This window comes from Microcebus murinus, chromosome 9, assembly GCF_040939455.1.
Source record: "Microcebus murinus isolate Inina chromosome 9, M.murinus_Inina_mat1.0, whole genome shotgun sequence".
NCBI lineage: Eukaryota > Metazoa > Chordata > Mammalia > Primates > Cheirogaleidae > Microcebus > Microcebus murinus.
In genome coordinates this window covers 77,203,236-77,224,491 of record NC_134112.1, presented here as the reverse complement: position 1 = coordinate 77,224,491, position 21,256 = coordinate 77,203,236, and the positions used below count along the sequence as shown (strand labels likewise).

Below are 21,256 nucleotides of genomic sequence, written 5' to 3'. Positions count from 1 at the left end.
AAAATAATACATTTAATGTACTAAGAAAGTTTGCAATCTCAAAGAACTCTATGGTGAATATTTGCTTCTAAGAGAGAGAACCTTTATAAAATAAACAGTTATCCCAATCATGAGAGTGTATGTGTACACAGTAAATGCAAATTTTTGTATATTTAATTTTGTTTCCCCAAAGAGAGATAAATATTCATATACATTCCAGAATGGGGATGTTAAGTGAAATTCATTTGTCTTGCCAATTCCTATTGGTTAATGGTGTCTGCTTGGCCCACTCTGTTGGATGGGACTCTGAGATGAAGTCTGGGCTTTGTCGGAAAGAATGCTGCAATAATTATGTCTCCCATGTATGTGAGAGTGAGGAAGCGTGAGAGGGGCCAGGAACAGCCACACCTGTTTTACATGTTTCCACACATGTTTCTCCTTATTTCTTTCTTTCTTCCCTTCCTTGCCATAGTTTTCTACAAAAATATTCCTGGGAAAGAGAATTATATTATAGAATGATTTATGCAGCCTGGTGCCAAGAAAGAAAGAGATGTTCCCCTCCCTAGAATTCCCTAGCAAAAGGAAAGGATGAAGAAATGAAAAAAAAACCTTGTCTAGAGCCACTTAAATATTTTCATCAATGGTTATTAAAGTAAAATGTGGAAGAGTAGGAAAGAAAACATGAGTTAATTCATGTCAATATTACTAGACTGTATTTATACATAATCTAATCAAGAAAGTTTGAGAATTGTCCAAACAGCAGCTCAGTTTAATCAACATCAGATTCCACATAAGTTGAACTCCTGATGCAAGTTTCTGTGCTAGGAGCTACAAGAGATGCCAATGGTCTTTGGGACTCAAATCAGTTTTCAATAGGACTAAATATAAACATGAGACAATTTGAAAAATTCAGGATAGCAATAAAAGCAGTAAGTGGTCAACTGTTAAAGGTGACATATAAAGGTGAAATACTTCAAGCCGGTATAGTCAGGCACAGATTTTTGTTTTTGTTTTTGTTTTTGTTTTCTTTTTAAATTTTGAGACAAGGTCTCACTCTGTTGCCTGGGCTAGAGTGCAGTGGCATCATCATAGTTCACTTCAACTCCTGTGCTCAAGCAATCCTCCCACCTTGGCCTCCCAAAGTGCTGGCATTACAGGTGTGAGCCACTGCACATGGCTTCAGGCCCAGCTTTATGGAGTATCTCCAACAGACCTTGGAGAATGGATAGGATCTGCCCAAGTCAGAGAGGTCAGGGGAGGCTATTGAAGATAAGTGGAAGAAATCAGGTTGGAAAAATAGGTCACTATTTGATCTTGATTATCAAGCTAAAGAGCGTGGGTTTTCTGCTGTAAGTCATAAAAAGCCTTTGAAGATTTTAGACCAGGGTAATGAAGTCTTCAAAGTAGTGGTTTATGGATGTTACATTGATAGCAATGTCCAGACAGATTGGAAGAGGGTCAAGAAACTTGTGCTGGGTACACAAGAATGTTATTAGAATAGTCCAGGCTGAGGCAAAAAAAATCTGAATAAGGATGACAGCACTGGAAGTGGAAATGAAATAACAGATTATGAGAATGTATTTAAAGCAATATTGGAGAGTAAAAACAGGAAGAACATAGCAACGGCTGACTATGGAGGCTAAGAGATATTAAGGGGTCAAGGTCAGTATACTAGAAGAACAGAAAAACCCTGACTTCTCTCAGTTGGAGACAGGTCCCTCATCCTGTGTGCACAAATACACCCAGTGCTTTTTCTCTGTCATAATATGTATTATTCAGTGTTGCGGTCACTGTTTATTTAAATCTCCCTCACTAGATTGTGAGCTGCTAGAGAGTAAAGATCATATTCTGGCTGTAGCGTATCAGGTACAAAAATATTTGTATGTGTGCAAAATGAAAGAAAGGGAAGGAGAAAAGGAAAGAAAGGAAGTATCCATTTTAGAGGAAGAGATGAGGAATGGAACTTTATACATGGAGAGATGGAAGTAACAGTATATCATTCAAAATAATACATTTACCATAATATGCCGAAATAAAAAAATAATAATAATACATTTATATTTTATTTAACCATATTTTTCAAAGGCTACCTTTATTACTATACACTCAGTGAAACCTCTGGTATTGCACACCCAATACATTCTCTACACCAAGATTGTATTACAAGGTCATCTCCCTCCAGCCATGACTCCCTGGTCCCATCAGAGGGAAATACAAGTTAAGTATCCATAATCTAAAATCTGAAAGCCAAAATTCTCCAAAATGTGAAATTTTTTGAGCACTGACATGATGCTCAAAGAAAATAAAGTTTGGGACATTTAGGATTTCTGATTTTCAGATTAGGGATGCTCAACTGGTAAGTAACACATAAATATTCCAAAATCTGATCAAATCCAAATCGGAAATCCAGAACCCTTCTGATCCCAAGCATTTCAGAGAAGTAATTCTCAACCTGTATTTATTCAACAAAAGTATTCAAAGGTTCCATCAAAACTTCTGGAGAACTAGCTATTTAGTAACAATAACCAAAGTCTTATATGTGCATCACTTTGATATTCCAATTGAAATTTAAGGAGTATGTTCTAGGTGAATAAACATGGTTGCATAAAAAAGATGATTAAGGGGACACATATCATATAGAAGTTCATAATAACAAAGTTTTCTTGGGATTGAGTAACTGAATTACAAAATATCTATACAAAGGAATTGTTTGTAATGGTTATAAATGATGGTATACCAGACTCTCAAATGGAAAGATGCTCCCTAATCAGTGACAAGAGAAAATTACAAATTACAAAAGGAATGGATAATATAATCTCCTTTTGGCAATACTATAATACTGTCAGAAGGCTATATCCTAAAATATTAAGAGTGAGGCCAGGCACAGTGGCTTAAGCTTGTAATCGCAGCACTTTGGCAGGCCAAGTTGGAAGGATCCCTCGAGGCCAGGAGTTTGAGATGAGCCAGGGCAACAGGGAGACTCCATCTCTACAGAAAATAAAAAATAAATTTAAAAAGAGAGTGTTTCCACATCTTTGCAATTATTAATTCTGCTACTATAAACATCCGAGTGCAAGTGTTTTTTTTTTTTTATAAAATGTCTTTTTTTCCTTTGGGTGAATACCCTAGTAGTGGGATTGCTGGATCAAATGGTAGGTCTTCTTAGTGAAGTGTCATAAGAATGAAGAAACAAACACCACATGTACTCAATATTAAATTGGAACTAATCAATCAACACTTATGTCTACATACGAAAGTAAAACTAAATGGAAATCAAGTAGGTGTGAGGGGTTGGGTAAATTCACACCTAACGGATACAATGCACACTAACTGGGTGAAGGGCACACATAATGTTGCCTCAAACTGTACAAAAGCAAAGTATGTAACCAGAACATGTGTACCCCTGTAACATTGTGAAATAAATTTTTTTTTTAAATTACAAATTGTTCTTTAGCTCTAAAAAAAAAGAGTGGATATCTATGGATTGGGGTAATGACAGGTGATGTGTATTTATTTTCCTTGTTACTTTTATTTATTTTCAGTTTCTTCACTATTCAGTTAAATCTTTTGTAATAAACTATATTTTAAACTTCAAGAGGATATAAACTTTGTTATATTCACTTTTGTATATCCAGGGCACACTACAAGGTATTGCACAAAAGCGTTCAATAGGTACTGAATGAATAAAATGTATTATATTAAATATATGTTAATATTTAACTATTACGAGTCCATAAAAATTTACACGATATAAATATGATAAATATATATCATATAAGGCAAGAGTGTGGCAGTCATAATCACAGAGGGTAGCAATATGTCACCAACATGACCAATCTTTGAAGAAACACGGGCACACAAGTCGAGCCTAATAACTTATAGCTAAAGGAAGAAAACTACTTCATCACTAGGTGGCTGGAAATTGAGCCAGAAGCTTAGCCCAGGAAGGCAATGAGTATACTAAATTCCAAGAGCTGCACTCTCACTTGAGGGTCTACAAAATCCAAGCTGTGGGCCAACAAGACTGACCCAGCCCTCCCTTACCTGTCTTCTAGAATTTAAGTGAAAACAGCTCCTCTCTTCTGAGCCCTTGCTATGGTGTGAATATTTGTGTCCTTCCCCCAAATTCATACATTGAGATCCTAACCCCCAAGATGATGGTATTAGCAGGTAAGGCCTATGGGAGGTGATTAGATCATGAGGGCTTGGGATCAACACCCTTATAAAAGAGACCCCAGAGAGATCTGTAGCCCTTTCCTCCATATTAGGACACACCTAGAAGGTACCATCTATGAACCAAGAAATGGGCCCTCACTAGATATTGAGTCTGCCAGCCCTTTGGTCTTGGTATTCCCAGATTCCAGAGCTGTGAGAAATAAATTTCTGTTGTGTAAAGACACCCAGTTTATGGTATTTTGTCACAGCAGCTTGAATGAACTACGACAGCCCTGATGATTGACTCTGTTTCATGCAGCCAAGATGGGCACTTAGAACCCTTCATTGGGCAGAAGACTATTTTAAAGAGCAGCAGTGTGATTGGAGGAAGGAGCTTTCAGATTTTAGGTGACTAATTATTAATTAGTACACACTGCCACTAGCAATGTGTACATTTTAGTAAGTTGCACTTTCTGGTTTTAGTGATATATATGAATTACAAAAATAGCCCTGCCATCACAAGATTGAGGATAAAATGAGAAAAAAAGTAACACAAAAATTAATTAGTATTATACAATAACTAGGTGCTAAGCTGTAAAATGTATTACTTTACTCCTGAAGAGTAATTGAAAGTTTTACCATAAAGTGAGCCTCCAGAGCAGATTAGACTTCAGTAGTTTCATATCATTGTAGTGCAAGAGGGAAGATCTTTCATTATGGTGTTGATGTAGTTTCACCTGAAACAGAAAACAAACCCCATTCATCCCTACCTACCTACCTCTTATCTACCTACCTCTGCAGCAGACTGTGGCTTTGAGGCCAGAGACTAGGGTTAATGTAAACAATCAAGCAGCAAGTGCTCTGCCCTTGTTTACATCTTAAGGAAGTCAGCTGTTGGGTTCTTATTTATGAGGATGGGACCTGGCAGCCTTTGCATGCTAGCAGCAAATCAGATCCCTCCAGAGCTGCACGCCTCCTGTGCTGTGTATAGCTCTCTCTATCCAGAACTTATCATCTTGCTTAGAATGATTAAAGATTAACACTTCAGCCTAAACTATGATTTCAGTGAGGACAAGACCCATGTGGTATTCAGTTTCATATCTTCCATTCATAGCAGAATACCTAGAATGTAGAGGCTTCAAAAATATAACAAATGAGACAGGGTACAGACTGGACACAGTGGATCACACCTGTAATCCCAGCACTTTGAGAGGCTAAGGCAAGAAGATTACTTGAGCCCAGGAATTCAAGGTTACGGTGAGCTACGACTTCGTCACTGCCCTCCAGACCGAGCGAGCAAGACCCTGTCTCTTAAAAAAAAAAGGAAAAAGAAAAGAAATAAGGCAGGATCCAAACATTCATGGGACTTGATTTCCATTTCATAACTTTTATTCTTTGACTGAGGTGTTTGTTCAGCTACCTTTATCGACCTGTCATTGCACCTCACTGCCATGAGGCTTTGAAAAATTGGATGGATTTTTCCCCAAAGTCTCCAGATTAGCAATCATGTTTAGTGACTTGTATTTTTTTTCAATACTGAAAATATTAAAATATAGCATGCCCTATGGCTTTGGAGATTCACCAGGTAAAAATGGACTGTTAAGCAGATGAATATATACAAATCTATTTTTAAGTCACGGCACTGAATCAAGCCAAGCTTTTGCAAATTATGGTAACTACAAATAGAGGTATTAAAAAATGGAACAGCAGGGTGTGGTCTTGCTTAACTTCATTATCTGGTAACATGTACTGACAGTTAAAGGAATACATGTTGCATTCTGTGCTCATTTTCCTATTATCTAATTTCCAACCTCTTCTACTCTCACGAGTACCAAACAGCAACCCCTTCCACATAGCCATATTTGTATGAATAAATAGTCACTTGCTAATTTGTGACGAAATCCAGAAGGAAAGATGAGATTAAAATAAGTAAATGTACAGAACAGCAAAAAAAAAAAAAGGATGCAAAATGCCTGTGTAGATTGTTGATTAAAATAAAATGCATGATAGCAAAAGAGGAAGTGACTGGGGAAGGGTTAGGGGTTAAGTTAGTACCCCCTAGAAGAACTATAAACAAAACTGATCTCTTTTCTTGTGGGATCTGCAACTACAACTCATTCAAGACAGCTTCAATATGACGTGAAGAGGTAGCGAAGCAAAAGACAAAGAGCTTTGGTGTCAAGTGGAAATGGCTTCATAGCTTGGCTTTAGATTGATTGGCTGTTAATATAAGACCCTGAATAAGTAACTTTCCCAAGCCTCAGTTTCAACATATTTAAAGAGAGAATAGTTATATGAATTACTGATAATACATGTGAATTGCACAACTGATATGCAAGTATTCAGCAAGTAGCATCGATTAACTGTGAAAGTCTCTCTTCATAAAGTTTCTATGTTACCAGTAAACCCCTAACCAATGTCAGGGAGTCTCATTATTCAAAATAAGCTACTTCCTTTAGAAACACAATAGCATTAACCGGAATGGGGATAACAGTCTCTGGCAGACTCATGGTGAGGGACTGGCAGGCAGAAGAAGATCACTCAAAGGGAATGTTCCCGATTTGAATATTGCTCAAGGTGAAATTTTATGTTTTAAGCAAGCTCTCCAAAGTAACCTGTTACTTTTTTTCCAGCTCTATGAATTAAAAGAATGTATTCAAAGTCTGTTCCTTAGGAGTCCCACTCAATGAAATCTCAGAAATAACCCTCACCTAAGGCAACACTTCCTGCTGAAAACTAGGAGCTCCAAGAAATTCCAGGGACAGAAAAGAAGGCCTGAAATTAAAATTACCTATATAAAGAAGCATAAAAAGTCATGAGGAAGAGGTACAAAAGGAAAAGAAAAGAAATTCCTGATATCAGTGTAATTTCCCATTAATCAGATTATCAAAAGGAGGAATAAAAGGAGCATAGTAAAAAGAAGCAGTTTTTAAAGACATACAATAGGAACAACAGGGCAGATTTCCAAAATGATCCCCTAACAGTGCCATATTCATAAAAGTTCACATGCTCCTCTAAGATCTTTCTGCCAAAGAGCACTAATAGTCATCTTCCGATGGTGCACTTGCTCTCCCTGATGTTTAAGCATCATATAGAAGGAGTTCTTTAATTTGAAACTTTAGTATACAACAAAAGAAATTAAGGAAGAAGAGTATGGATAAAGTAAATGAAACTACAGGCATATGTACACATTTTATGTGTGTAGTATACAGGTATGGTTTTATTGAACTGTCAACCTCCCTCCCTTCCCATCCCACCTCCAATGTCCCCAGCTTCCCACACCACCCCCAACTGAGACACACACACACACACACACACACACACACTGAAGGTGAACATCATTTTAGCTAATCCCAAAGTGTCAGTCTTGCTTCTTCTTTATCCTTACCTGTCCTTACTCAAATTATTCTCCTCTTGAGTTCCAAACTTGTCTTGCCATTAGATTGTGCAAACCTGAACCACCTACATCCACACAGCTTGTTGTTGTCTACAGGAATGTTACTTTACAAGTTGGCTGCCTCCCTTAACATGACTTTACTATTACAATGTCTTCATCAACACAATGTTACTATTCCAGGAAGCCCTGGCTCAGGCAGGTAAAAGTTCACCATTTATTCTCAATACCTTTATTGAACTCTTCACTTCAAAACCCTCTCCGTGCTGCACCCACCAGTCGTGAACCACTATATGACAATCTTTACCTAACTCTAATGAAGCCCTCATATTAAAAGACCCCATCTTAAACCAGACACCAAAAACTTCATATATAGCCCAACTTTGCCCTCCCTCTCCAAGATGCTATTAAAACCTTGTGAAGGTAGAAAGCTCCCTTACTATGGTAAGCCGCAAACTCAGCTTTGCCTTAACAACCAGTTACTTTGGTGGTATTTTTGGAAGCAAACATTCAACAATTGAAAGCCTTCTTGGATGGATGTCTTCTTTCTTAGTTTGATAATTACAGTATATGAGAGAGAGGTTTGTATAGTTTGATCTTTAATAAGAAAGATTTTTATATCTACTGCAAATACCACTGCTGCCCTATACTGTTCTCTCTGTCATTACATTCATGTGTTACCCTGTTGAATTTCCCTTAAGATTTCTTCTTGATGCTGTGTTCTCCATGCACTTCCCTTTTGTTCTTCTGATGTACAATGAAAGGTCTCAGGGATGCCATACATCTGTAAGGCAACCCTGAACCTGTGGCCACCAGGCAACAATTCACTAAAGATGATACAGTCCTCCAAAGGACCCTTTTACTAATTCTCAAATCTCTCCGTGGTCACACTGATTACCCTGGCTCTAGTGGTTGTAACAGTTTATAGTCAACACGGCCAGTTAGTAGTGTCAGTGTTGGTACCACATGAACTGTTTGACCTCTACAGACAGGGTTACCCAGACAGCTTCCTAGCCCCTGAGGTCAAAGAAGCCTGTGTTTTCCATGGATGAACAATATTGCAAAGTATTCTTTGAATGGCTACCCCTAAACCTAAGAATCTCAAACTGATGCTATTTCTCTGTAGTTTCCCATTTCTTACTTTTAGACTCCTCTCATCCTCATGTTCACAAACTTCCAGAGTTATTGGGTTTACAGACAGACCTTTACAACCTAATGCATACAGCAGAAAAGACCAATACACAGATACTTTTAACCATTTTATGTTCACAGAGACTCTGATGTGAGAACTTTTAGTTATAAAATCATCATGGATTACTAAAGCCATTTCGTAGTTTTAAAAGTAAAAAGAATAGCTTTATAAATATAGCAATGAAGCATTTAAAACAAAAACATGAAGATAAAGCAGAAACAAATGTTGGCATCGTTGCTGAGCTAACTCTACAGAATGGTGTAAGATGCTAATTTTTAAAACTGAGATGAGTAAAAAAGAAGGAAATGGGATATATACCGTAAACATTTTTCTCGTACTTTGCCTTAGCTTAGTTTTCTTTTCAATTTTTTTTTTAATTTAGTGTCTCTCCCATTCTGAAGTGGTATAACTAAGAGACCACAATGAAAACATAAAATAAACATGAAGAAAATAACAGACAATAGCTGCATTTTCTACCACGGCTTTATAAATGCTCATTTATGTTTTTGTATCATTTCTCCTAAGAAAAATGGCAAACAGTTTCATAAAGGGACCTAAAAGAGTAAGATTTTTAGTAGTCTATCTCACTTGACAGAGTGCTACATTAAGGACAGCAGTGAACCTAAATTTTTTACTGTATACCCCTCATTAAAAATTTTGGCATGTTTCATATGTACATACACATACACATATATAAATTTTACAGATGTTCTATTATACTGATATAATTTATGAAATATATAAGATACACAAACTAGACATTTTTAAAATGCTGGAATTAAAAATATAAAAATAGAAGCTCCAATTTATTTTTAGTCCAAAAGATTTTTCTACTCTCCCTGGCATGAATTCTAGACTGAACTATAGAATTAAACCCTTCAAGGTTGTCCTTGCATCATTACAAAAAGTTAGAATAAACAGACTTTACCCCTTAAAATTTAATTTACTATTTGAAAACAATTCATATATTTGAATGGCTATATTTATGCTATTATGATGATGTGTTTTCCCTTGTCTGAATAGCAATTATGGAGAAAGAGTAAATTTGCTTTTAATAGCTGATACATGGGGCCCAGGGTTGAGTTTATTTAATAAAACCATAATTTGAAATAAACAGTTTACTTTGTATATCCTACTAGTTGATCATATTTATTATTAATAATTATAAGTAGGTTTTACATAGGTATGATAGATTATCATTTTATTTCAACTAGATTATACACCTCTTAAAGAGAGAGTGCATTTTTTAAGCTTTTATTTTCCCAGTGTATGCATAGCATCTTGTATATAGCAGGTGCTCACAAAAATGTTTACATTAGTTTTCTTCATTGTATTTGCTCAGGCACTTGGGCAACTAGCCCTATCTCTGTTTTGCAGCAGGTTTGATGAGCCTGCTACCTGACATTTCTGTCCCTGAAATGACAACTTCCATCCACTGACTTTTGACAGTTGCCAACGAAAGCCTGCAAATAAACAACATACTAACCAAGCTTAAAAATAAATAAATCAGGACTTTGAACTTGTATAACTGTTGCTCTCATAGTAACAAATTTTCTTCTCAGAAAACTCTAATTCCTCTGTCTTACCTAATTCACAATTTAGCTACCACAGATTGGAGCATAAGGAGTTGAAAGGGGAGAGGATGGGGAGAGGGGTGCCTTAGGAAGGGAGGATCTGCCTCAGAATGTTTATTTTCTGGTGGGGCGGAGGAGGGAATTCCCCAGAAAGCCTTTCATCCAGGAGGGATCTGAACTTACAGATGAGAGCTGTCATTTAGTTTCTACCTAGACATTAATTTGGGGGGAAGAAGAGGAAAGAGGAGGTAATCAGTGTAATTTACCTCTAAGGCCCTTTCAATTCCAAGACTGATTCAAAATTGGAGAAAATGGTGGAGCCCAACACACCAAAATTTTGAAGCTCTTCCACCCTCTCCACCTCCGTAAAAACAAGGCAGGGAGGGAGAGAGGGACAGAAGGGGGAGGGAGGGAGGAAAAAACAGACAAGATAGAAAAACAAAATCCTGCTCCTCCATTTCACTCTCCATTTCTGAGATGACCTAGTTCTGCCTAGAGAAGAACCCAGCACTGCAATGTGCCAGGATGAGTAAAGGTACCATTCTGCACATGAGACCCCACGGTAGCCAGAGCAAGGCACATCCTCTTCTCCAGCCCAACCCAACTGGCCTGAAATCATTTTATAAATTTGAATCTCTGCCCTTGGCCCTGCATAAACTAACTGAGGAAAGCAGATAGACCAGAAAAGAGAATGGAAAAGGGCACCAGGCCCCGTAGCAGCAATTTAGATGCAGGGTAACGCTGAGGCGCGCAGCCGTGGGCTCTCCAGTTTGCTCCCTGTGACTAGGACACAGCTGGTTTTGAATAAGAAACACTAAATATATTATATTTTGGTCTCTAGACCGGCCTCCGGCTGATGGCACTCAGCCATTCGTCCCTGCCTGCCAGGCCCTGGCCCTGGCTTCGGCGATACAGGGAATGCCCATCAGCTGGCAGTCACACCTGTTAGGTGTTTCTCCACTCGGTGCCCCCGCCCTGCAAGCGTCCCCCACACGCCCAGAGCCCCGGGTGCTGAGCGCGCCGAAGGGGGAGGCTGAAGCAGGGCCGGGCGTTCCCGAGCAGACCCCCACCGGACTCAGCGCGGAGGGCAGGGGCGGGGAGGGGCGGGGAAGGCGGGAGAGGTCGGGACGGGAGCAGAGGGGTATGAGGAGGGCAAGGGGAAGGGCGGCCGCTGCTCGCATTACTCCTCCAGAGCCTGCGGCAGAGGCGCGGACTGAGCCGCGAAGGGGATGAGGCTTGTACCAGCCTCTGCGTTGCTCCTCGAGTCCCGGCGCCTCCTCCCCTCGCCTGGCCTCCGCGCCGGGTAGGCCGTGCAGGCTGAGCGCGGGCGCCGGCCGGCCACACCTCGACCGGGAGGGCTGGGCGCGGCGGGGCCACGGCGGGGGGACTCCAGGAACCGGGCGGCCCGCGCGTCCCCGGAGCGCACCAGCTCGCGTTGCCGCGGGACCGCGGCCCGGACGGAGCTCCCTGCGCGCCCCCCGGGGGCCGGCAGCGCCCGGGAGGCGGCGCGGGGCTCGGCCGCTCGGCCCCGCAGCTCCGAGAACGCGGGGGCGGCGGCGCGGGCTCAGGCGCTGGGCGGCCTCCGAACCCATGGCAGGTAGCGACATGGACAGCGAGGGGCCGGCACGGAGAGGCGGCGCGGCTCGGAGTCCGAGGGCCCCGGGAGGGCCAGGAAGCGAGGCGGCCACGGGCTGCCCCGAGTCGCTGTCCACCGCTGAAGCGCCGGCCGAGGGTGCGGCGCTGCCCGCCTGGATGCGCCTCTACTTCTACGGGATGCACGGGATCACCCTGGACGTGCTCGTGTCCTCGGTTCGGCGCTTCGCTCGCAGCCCGGACCTCCGGATGCTGGGCTTCTCCTCGCCCTACCGCTGCCTCCTGCACTCGCTCACCCACTTCGCGCTGGAGAAGGTCTACCTGCAGCAGCGGCGCTGTCCCAGCGCCTTCGTCTTCAACTTCCTCCTCTACCCGTCGGCTCACGTGGGGCTGCAGACCCTGGCAGGCCAGGCGCTGCTGCTCGGCCTGGGCGGCGGAGCGGGGGGCGCAGCGGCGCCGGGGGCGCTGGACCTGGCGCTGCAGTACGTGCTGGCGCTCTACCACTGCCGAGTGTTCCTGAAGCGCTTCCTGCGCCTGCGGTACCCGCGGCTGCAACAGCGGAGGGGCGCGCTGCCCGCCCCTCCTGGGACCAGGGCCGCTGCGGCGGCCAGTGCCCGGCGGCGACGACCCCGCGGCCCCAGGGGCGCCGGGGGAGCCCCCAGCCAGGGGTTGCCAGACTTGCTCCGCTTCCTTTTCTTCGGAATGCATGGCTTTCTAGATGAGATCTTCTTCACCTTCTTCTTTAACCTGCTGGGGCAAGGGGACGGAGCAACCAGTGGCCACACTTCGCTCTGGTCCTTCCTCATGTATGGCAGCTGCAGTTTCGTGGTGGAAAAGCTCTACTTCCACCTGCACTACAGCCGCGGTTGGGGCACCTGGAAGCGGGTGCCCGTCTACGTGATCTTCATCTACGCGTGGGAGCTGTCCTGGGGTCTGGGACTCCGCACGTGCGGGGCTTGTTCCTGGGACTATTCTCACTACCCACTCAACTTCATGGGCCTCATCACTCTGATGTATTTACCTGGTTGGATATTCCTTAGTGTGTACCAGGACCTACTTTCCAACGTGTTGTGGCAGGTACAGTATGTACCAACTAATTAAAACCAAAAAAAGAAGGGGAGAAAAAAAAAGGAAAAAGAAAAGAAAGAAAGAAAAAAAAGTCACTGGATTCCCACAGATGAATGCAATTTATTTTTACACATATAAAGCAGAGTGGGTTTTTTAGTCTTTTAATTTTTATACACTTTACTAAACTCTTCCAATATATTTTATTTGACATTTTAGTTTTTCTGACTGTTAGAAACCTATGTATAATACAATACTTTGAAATATTACTGAAAACATAACTGAAAGTACTTAACTTGTCAATATTTGAAAACTTTTACAAGCCCAAACAGCAAAACCATTATACCTTAACATCAGAAAGCTGTAGTATTTACTTATCTGGGCATAGATGAGTGATAGCTACTAATTTAAAAAAAAATTTTTAAAGTTTTAATCTCTTTAAATCAGAGAACAGTGATTTTTATAAGATTTGGCAAAATTTTCTGATTTAATGATTTGTTTACTTTCTTTTTAATCCAATTTCATTTTAATTCCTTGCCATATTTACCAATGACTGCTGAAACTCAGCTATTACTCCTGAAATTATAGTTAACAGCTCTTAAAGTGCCTCTGTCTAGTACACAAGTTAAAAGAAGATGAAATGTGAAAGCACGTCCCATGAATAGATTTTTAAATGAAAAATCTTTTCTAGCAACTGTCAGGTGACACTGTGTTAAGATATTTGATCTCCATCCTAGAAATGACTGCTTTCCAGTGTTGTTTAGCCTTAAACACCAGGTGTGTTAATGTTGATCAGATCCTGTGTTATCTTTGGCTGTAAATTTTTTTTTTACTGTGCAATAATGTAAAATGTTTACCCTACATGTTCAAGGGCCAAGTAAAATTGTATCACCTTCAATAATGTTCTAACCCTAAGCACCCTTTCTACGTGGAGCTTCAAGGGTAGAAAGAGTACTTTAGAATAAAATGAACCTGAATGTTCACTCTAATTATAATGCTTAATTGTTTTCTGTGAATACAGATATGTTTTCAGCATATCTCTGCCTTGGCTTACTTGTAAACATTTCTCTTTTTCCTTCCCACCCAGAGTGCTTGGGCCAGGCCTGATGTGGTGATGTGCATTATTAATCCATGGTAGCTTTGGGTGACTTATTATTAATGTCTGGAAGCTCTAAAGTTAAATGAGATGATGTAAACCACTCTAAGAAATCATGTCTAATTAATTAATAATGTACTTTGAGGTTGTTTGCTGTTTTTATTATATACTATTTATAAAAGACTGTGGAATTGAGGATGGTTCAGCCAAGGGTGACTAATAGCTTCTCAGTTTTCATTACAAAGATAATTAGGAAAACTTACAGTGTGTAGAAATGACTAGTTTCCTATTCATATCATCAGCTTAGGCTGGGCGAGGTGGCTCACGCCTGTAATCCTAGCTCTCTGGGAGGCTGAGGCAGGAGGACCGCTCAAGGTCAGGAGTTTGAAATCACCCTGAGCAAGACCCCGTCTGTACTAAAAGTAGAAAGAAACTAATTGACCAACTAAAAATATATATACAAAAAATTAGCCGAGCATGGTGGCGCATGCCTGTAGTCCCAGCTACTCGGGAGGCTGAGACAGAAGGATCGCTTGAGCCCAGGAGATTGAGGTTGCTGTGAGCTAGGCTGACGCCATGGCACTTACTCTAGCCTGAGCAACAAAGTGAGACTTTGTTTCAAATAAATAAATAAATAAATAAATTTTAAAAAATCATCAGCTCGCCTATGCTGTAAAAAAGAGGGACTTTTTTCTGTTTTCAAAAAATGCTTGCTATGGCAGTAGAAAGGAATATGTATTTAAATTTCATTAAGTTAGGTGTGGTTCTAAGAGTGTTATATTATTTTAATCTACTATCTGAGGTCATGAGCTAAATTATGAGCAATGCTATGTAATCAACCCCACCTGTGAAATGGATCATGTCAAACATAATTTTAGCCAATCAAAGCTGAGTATTTGCAGACAGTTTCACTTAAGAAAAGTTCTTTATGACACTTGGTCATGGAACAAAGATTTCTGAAAACCCTGGGGAGAAAAAAAGTATAATTATAGACACTAAATAAAGTTAGGCAGATGCTGGACACAATATTTGTAACTCAAATGTGACATGTGTACATGAATCTGAGTCAAGTATGGCACCACTTCACAGCACACATTCTTGTGAACCTGTGAATACTTCATCAAAACCACGACTTCTGAAATACTTGCTAAATGTACACATTTTGCACAATGCCCTTCACTTGCTGCTCCTTGGCCCTGCCGACTTGCCTACCAGGATTCTCAGGGTCAAAAATCCATCAAAGGAAGTAGGAAAGCATGCTATTTTGTTTTGCTTTTAATATTAATCCTATTTTAAAGAAAGGTCAAGGTTTTCATTCATTTAGTTCACTCGAGAAATAAGTACCGAGCCTCCACTATTTGCCAGGCACTTGCCTGGGCACTGTGGGTACAGCAATGAACCAACCCAGAATCTCTGTCCTTGTGAAACTCACATTCTAATGTTTTGACTTATATGAGATTATAATTATTTGCAAAGCTTCTGTTTTAGTAAAAGTCTGTGAGAGGCAGTTGTTATGAGAATTCTCATCAAGCCTGTCCCTGGAATACTAATTCATCACCTCTAAAACAAAAGCCTATTAATAATCCCTTTGCTAGTTCTACAAAGAGCTAATTCTTCTGGGTTCAGGAAGCAATTAGCCCATTAACTCAGAACCTTGCTTTAGGGCTTCTTATTCTTGTGTTTACTCAACTTCTTCAAAGTGACATTTTGCTGCAACCTTTTATCTTTAAGGAAAAAGCAAGGAAAAAAGGAATCATCAGATCATTCAATTTTGTTACTCGTTAGTAATTGAAATACTGAAATGATAAGGCAATATAATGATAGTTCATATTTAGGTAGCACTTACCACCTACCAGGAATTTCACCAAGGTGTATATGTGTGTGTATATATAATTAAGTGAATAATATATTAATATATATCTTAAGTGAATATGTATCCTATATTTATATCTTATGTATATATCTTAAATAGATATATATTTATATGTGTGTATATATATTTAGTTAAACCTCCAACAGCCCTCTTTTTACAAATAAACAAGGAAACCGGAGCCCAAATAGGTTAAGGAACTGCCCAAGTCATACCGCTATTAAGCATTTAGATTTGAATCCAAGTATAGTGGACTCCAGGGTCTGTTCCTAACAGCTTTATGGTCATGCCTCAGTCTACTGACCACAGTGATTTTGGATCGTCTATGGATTTCATTTTACAATCTGTATTGCTCTGCCCTTCCACTACTACAGAGGGGACGGTGGCGGCATAAAAGCCAGACACTAATAGCAAAAAGACTTTCACGTTGCCTTTTTATTCTGTGGTAAATAGCAAGGGAGCTAATAGCAGGATGCATAACTGACAATGAGCCCAGTTCTCATCCCCAGATGATGCATATTTATATTAAGTGGTGCTCTAAAATGGAGTTCCCCATTTTGTCAGATAGTCTTGAGTATAAAAGTATCAGAATAATATGCCAAAATGCAAGATACAGCATATCAGGTAGAGAAAATACATATAGTTATTGTACATTTAATACAGTCGTAAGAATGTTATTGAAAGAGTTAAACAGCCAAAAATTAAAATTAAATTTTGTACAGACATTTATTCTGAGTTTTACTAAATAAATACCTCAGACTCTAAGAAATTTCTTAACAGGAAAACATGAGAAAAAAACTAATAAATATAATTTTTTCTCTATGTTTTACTTATACAATACTTAAATTTCTGATTAGAAGTGCTCTAAATTTTAAATCAATTCTATTTGGGCTCTGAATCTAAAAAGGAATATAACCCTTTGAGTTTTTCATGTTAACAATAAATACAGAACTTCCTGTGTCATCCAAGATGCCAATATGGCTGATAATCCATTTCAATATTTCAAACATTTTAATGATTCAGTGTACTTAAGCATAAATACTTTATTATATATTTGACATTTCATGCTTCAACTCAGCAAAACACAGCTTATAAAAATATAGCCTGTCCTTTATTGTTTAAGAAACATCTCTAATAACATAATACTGCCCCTTTGGGGAAAAAAAGAATTTCTACTGTTTTGAAATGGTTTCTGTCAGCATGATGGACCAATTCTGTTTAAAAAGGATGGTGAAAGAGTATTTTGGTAGACTGCCTTGGTTCTTTTCCCACTTCCAAAACACATAAAAAATCAATATCCTTAGAAAGGAAGTTATACTAATGATACAGAGTTAGACTGATAAATAAGTCATTGTCTTGTAGAATCTGAAAGCATTTTAATAAAATCAATCTCTCTTTATATTAAAAGTCTTTTACCTTTTAAATTAATTTTAAATATTCTCTCTCTAGCAGTGCGTAATGGAGCTAAACTCCTTTACTGAAAGAAGTAAAAGTGGACCAAGTCCCTCCTCCTCCCCCAGTCAAACACATTCCTCAGTTTATGCTGAACTGAAAGATGAAAGTAAAAGATGATTCTGTTGCATTGCAGTTTCATTTTGTTTTTTTCCTATTCTTAGGCTTAGTACCAGAGGAACCAACAAAAACAGTAATTGCCTGTGTGGACCTCTATTCACTAGAATTAGCCTCATTCTAAAATGAGGCATCAAGCCAGCACACATGCAGTGGCTTCTAGTCACTAGCAACCCAAATTATAAATTAACCTGTGATATAGTTAGGGAAATTTTTCCTTAGAGAATTTTTTCTGAAGATAAAGAAAATATAAAAATAGAGAATTGTCTCCTTAATTTCAAACTTATTATTTTCAAGTAAATTAGCACACAACTGAGATAGAGATTGGTCCTTGACGTGAAGAAAGCTCTAATTTTCATTTTACCTCTTAATAATTCTATCAGAATGCAAAAGTCATGTGGATCAACTTTCTCAACTAGAACAAAATATATCTTTATATCTTTGTAGTGATTAAGGAGAATTAAAAGTTGAATGAAAGCATGAAAGTTGGGGAACCTTCATGCCGTCAGCAACCAAAGAGGGAATTAAATATGGGTGATGTTGAGAAAGGCAAGAAGATTTTTGTTCAGAAGTGTGCCCAATGCCACACTGTGGAAAAGGGAGGCAAGCACAAGACTGGGCCAAATCTCCACGGTCTCTTTGGGAGAAAGACAGGTCAGGCTGCTGGATTCTCTTACACAGACGCCAATAAGAACAAAGGCATTACCTGGGGAGAGGACACACTGATGGAGTATTTGGAGAATCCCAAGAAGTACATCCCTGGAACAAAAATGATCTTCGCCGGCATTAAGAAGGGAGAAAGGGCAGACTTGATAGCTTATCTCAAAAAAGCCACTAATGAGTAATAATTGGCCCCTGCCTTATTTATTACAAACCAGAAATATCTCGTAACTTATTTTATGTGTACCATAATTTGATTGGTCTCATACTGGTCTCATTCTGGTCTCACACCAGAATTCAGATCATGAAAGAGTGACAAGAATATTTTTGTTGGACAGTCCTGATTTAACTAAGACTGGCTTGTGGTTAATTCGGTTTTTTGAACTTTGATAGTAATTCCAATACAGTAAATGCTATCACTGTTTCCCCCCTTCTTAAGACATGATTGGATTAATTAGTAGTGTTCAACTTTTCACAAGGATGGTAAATTGCCATTTCAAAACCTGTTGAAGATTGCTTTTATATTTAGATTTACATAACTGGTTATGTGAATATATTTAAATACTAGGGAAATCCCTTCACTGTTTTGGAACCAAGCAAGACTCACTGGTGTTTCAATTTGTGTTTATTAGCCTGTTAAAGGCGAGGGCTAGAGATAAGGTAGCAATGTTTACTTTATATATTTTTGGTTTTCACTATGCCAATCCAATTTCCCTATGTCTACTAAAATGCTGCCTTTTATTTATTGAAAGGCATTTTAGTGTGGTTTATGTGTAATATCAAATAAAGAATATTTAACACTTCTCACATTTTGTAGACAATCTATAAGGTTTAATGCTTTTAAAAGTCAATGTGACAAGAAATAGCAAATTAAACTTTTGAATTCTTTACTACCTTAAGTCAGACTAAGTTATAATTTAGGATTGTCTTTAAACAGCTCTTCAGAAACACATAAAACTGTAGAAGATCTATATATGTGTGATTGGTAATGGTGCTTTTACCAACTCATTAAAAGGCTTAAAGTAGAGGAGATATACACAAACTTGAAAATTATGTGTGATCATAACTTAATTAAAACCAAAATCACAGATCATGAAAAAAAAAAAAAAACATGAAAGTTAATAACATCCAGCTTTCCACCCAAGGCAGGAATTTGTATCTCTGAAGGATGGTTTCTCAGCTCATCTTGTACTATTCAAGACAGTATTAATTGTGCTTTTCACACAAAGACTAAATGGAGGGAAGCTGTGAGCGACTGAGTTGGTAAACCCCACTGTCTATCAGTGAAGCAAGAAGGCTTCCAAAGCTTTTAGGAGCTGATATATATTAGTCATCCTTATTGTTTATTACAAAAAAAAAAACACCTCTTTTTTTTTTAGAAACTCTTCATTAAAAAAAAAAAATCAGCATTTCATTTTGTTGGGACTCAGAAGACAACACTGAAAATAAAGGCTCAGAAGCAGCCACAGAAGCAAAAGTTTTTCTCTGACCTTCTTCTGCCCTCTTGTCTCAGTCCCCTTCTTCCCTGAGGCTAGCCATAGAAACTACAATCCTTCTTCTCCAAGGCAGGTCATAGAAACCAGAACTCCTTTTTCCCAAAGCCAGTCACAAAACCTAAAAATATTACAATAACTTATTATAATAACTTTCCCTCTACTTTTCTGTGTAAAAACTGACCATAGAGAAATGAACTGACCTACCTTGTTTGACTATAGGTCATAAGACCCCTATTCCAGAGAGGGTCTTACTCCATGCCCAGAAGGAAAGAATGCATACTCAGAGATGCTGAGAAGAATCTAGACAGACAGGCCATACCGGGTTCCCCCACTCAGTCTATTAGCATTAGATTATACCCTTTCTGTCCAGTGGCTGTTCATACCTTGTTGAACCTAAGCATAATAGTGAACAATTCCCCTCTATGTTTGGGTCTTCATTCTGAAGGCTTCCAGTACATATTAAATAAATTTTGTAGGCCTTTTCTATAATTAATCTGCCTTGTGCATTGATTTCTCAGCAAACCTTCAGAGGGCTCTACATTTTTTTTTTTTTTTTGGCCCCTACAGTTCTTTTGTCATGATACCTATGGTCTACTTATCATATCTTTTCAAATGATACCTCATTCACCAAGTCCAAGTAGCAGGGTTTTAAGAGCTTTGAGAGTAATTATAATTACTTCAGAAAACAAATCACATTGGCTACAGGTATGGGAGTAGATCAAATAGTAGACACTCTGCTTGAGTCATTGGAGTCTCAACCTGGTCTAACCCAGAAGTCTTTAGCTAGCTGTGCCAGTCAACCTACAGAATGGTACCTGGAAGATTTTCCTGGTAACTTTCCCTTACGGATCTCGACAGCTGCACCAAGAAAAGCTACAGGTGTCACAGAGACAAGTAGCTAGCCAAGGAGAGGTGAAAGATGCCATGGATCAACACACCCATTGAAAAAAATGTTCTTATCATATTAAGGAGACAACTAGCCTCACTTTTGATAAGATTCCAACAGACATTTCTACTATATACAAGAGATTTTTTTAAAACACTATTAATATCATAATGAAAATAAAAGTTGTCTTATAGAATCTCATATTCAAAACTTCAAATATTTGAAAAGTCACTGTTAGAGGAAAATAATATTGAGAAAAACATGCAAAAGGTTTATATCATATTGTTCTGATTACCCACTAACTTTTAGGAACACAAACTAAAATATGCTCTTGCTGAAGGAGAGCTATTTTAGTCTTAACCTTTTATTAGAAGCAATGAAAGGACAGGAAGAAAAAAACTAAATAAAAGTGTTCCCTAGAGTACAAAGGATCGAGCACTTATATTCCCAATGTTTAAAAGCACAAGTTTAATAAAATTTATCATGGTACGTACTTTTAATGATAGTGCTTCCAGCAAACAAAACAAAACAGAAATTGAAGATATATTGAATAAGTATTCAATAGCCTTAGAGAACCCATGTGTTATTTTTCTATGTCTAAAATAACCCAAATACATGAGTGTTATTCTAGGTCTTTACAGCATGCAAGATTTGCATTCCAAAGAAAATTTTTTGTTCAGGAAACACTGCACACCCTAGGTTTGTTTGAGAACAAAGATGTATACTT

At 39.1% G+C, this 21,256-nt stretch overlaps 1 protein-coding gene, 1 long non-coding RNA gene and 1 pseudogene across 3 annotated transcripts; 2 read left to right on the top strand and 1 right to left on the bottom strand.

Annotated features, from left to right (window-relative positions):
* Positions 1-995: 995 nt before the first annotated feature.
* Positions 996-7,364, bottom strand: LOC105884817 (uncharacterized). The gene is made up of 4 exons (XR_012921024.1): positions 6,846-7,364; positions 5,325-5,444; positions 4,774-4,871; positions 996-2,967 (listed from the first exon to the last, which is right to left on the bottom strand). It is a non-coding gene; the product is annotated as an uncharacterized LOC105884817 (long non-coding RNA).
* Positions 7,365-11,798: 4,434 nt separating this feature from the next.
* Positions 11,799-15,946, top strand: LOC105884816 (transmembrane protein 229A). The gene has a single exon (XM_076006594.1). It carries the CDS (start codon positions 11,885-11,887, stop codon positions 12,986-12,988), a length of 1,104 nt encoding a protein of 367 aa, XP_075862709.1. The 5' UTR covers positions 11,799-11,884; the 3' UTR covers positions 12,989-15,946.
* Positions 15,947-17,780: 1,834 nt separating this feature from the next.
* Positions 17,781-18,948, top strand: LOC105884815 (cytochrome c, somatic pseudogene; annotated as a pseudogene). The gene has a single exon (XR_001160386.3). The product of XR_001160386.3 is annotated as a cytochrome c, somatic pseudogene (transcript).
* Positions 18,949-21,256: the final 2,308 nt, after the last annotated feature.

Bases quoted from the DNA above. Each gene is read 5' to 3' on its own strand.
- LOC105884816 (XM_076006594.1), top strand. From the start codon at position 11,885: ATGGCAGGTAGCGACATGGACAGCGAGGGGCCGGCACGGAGAGGCGGC.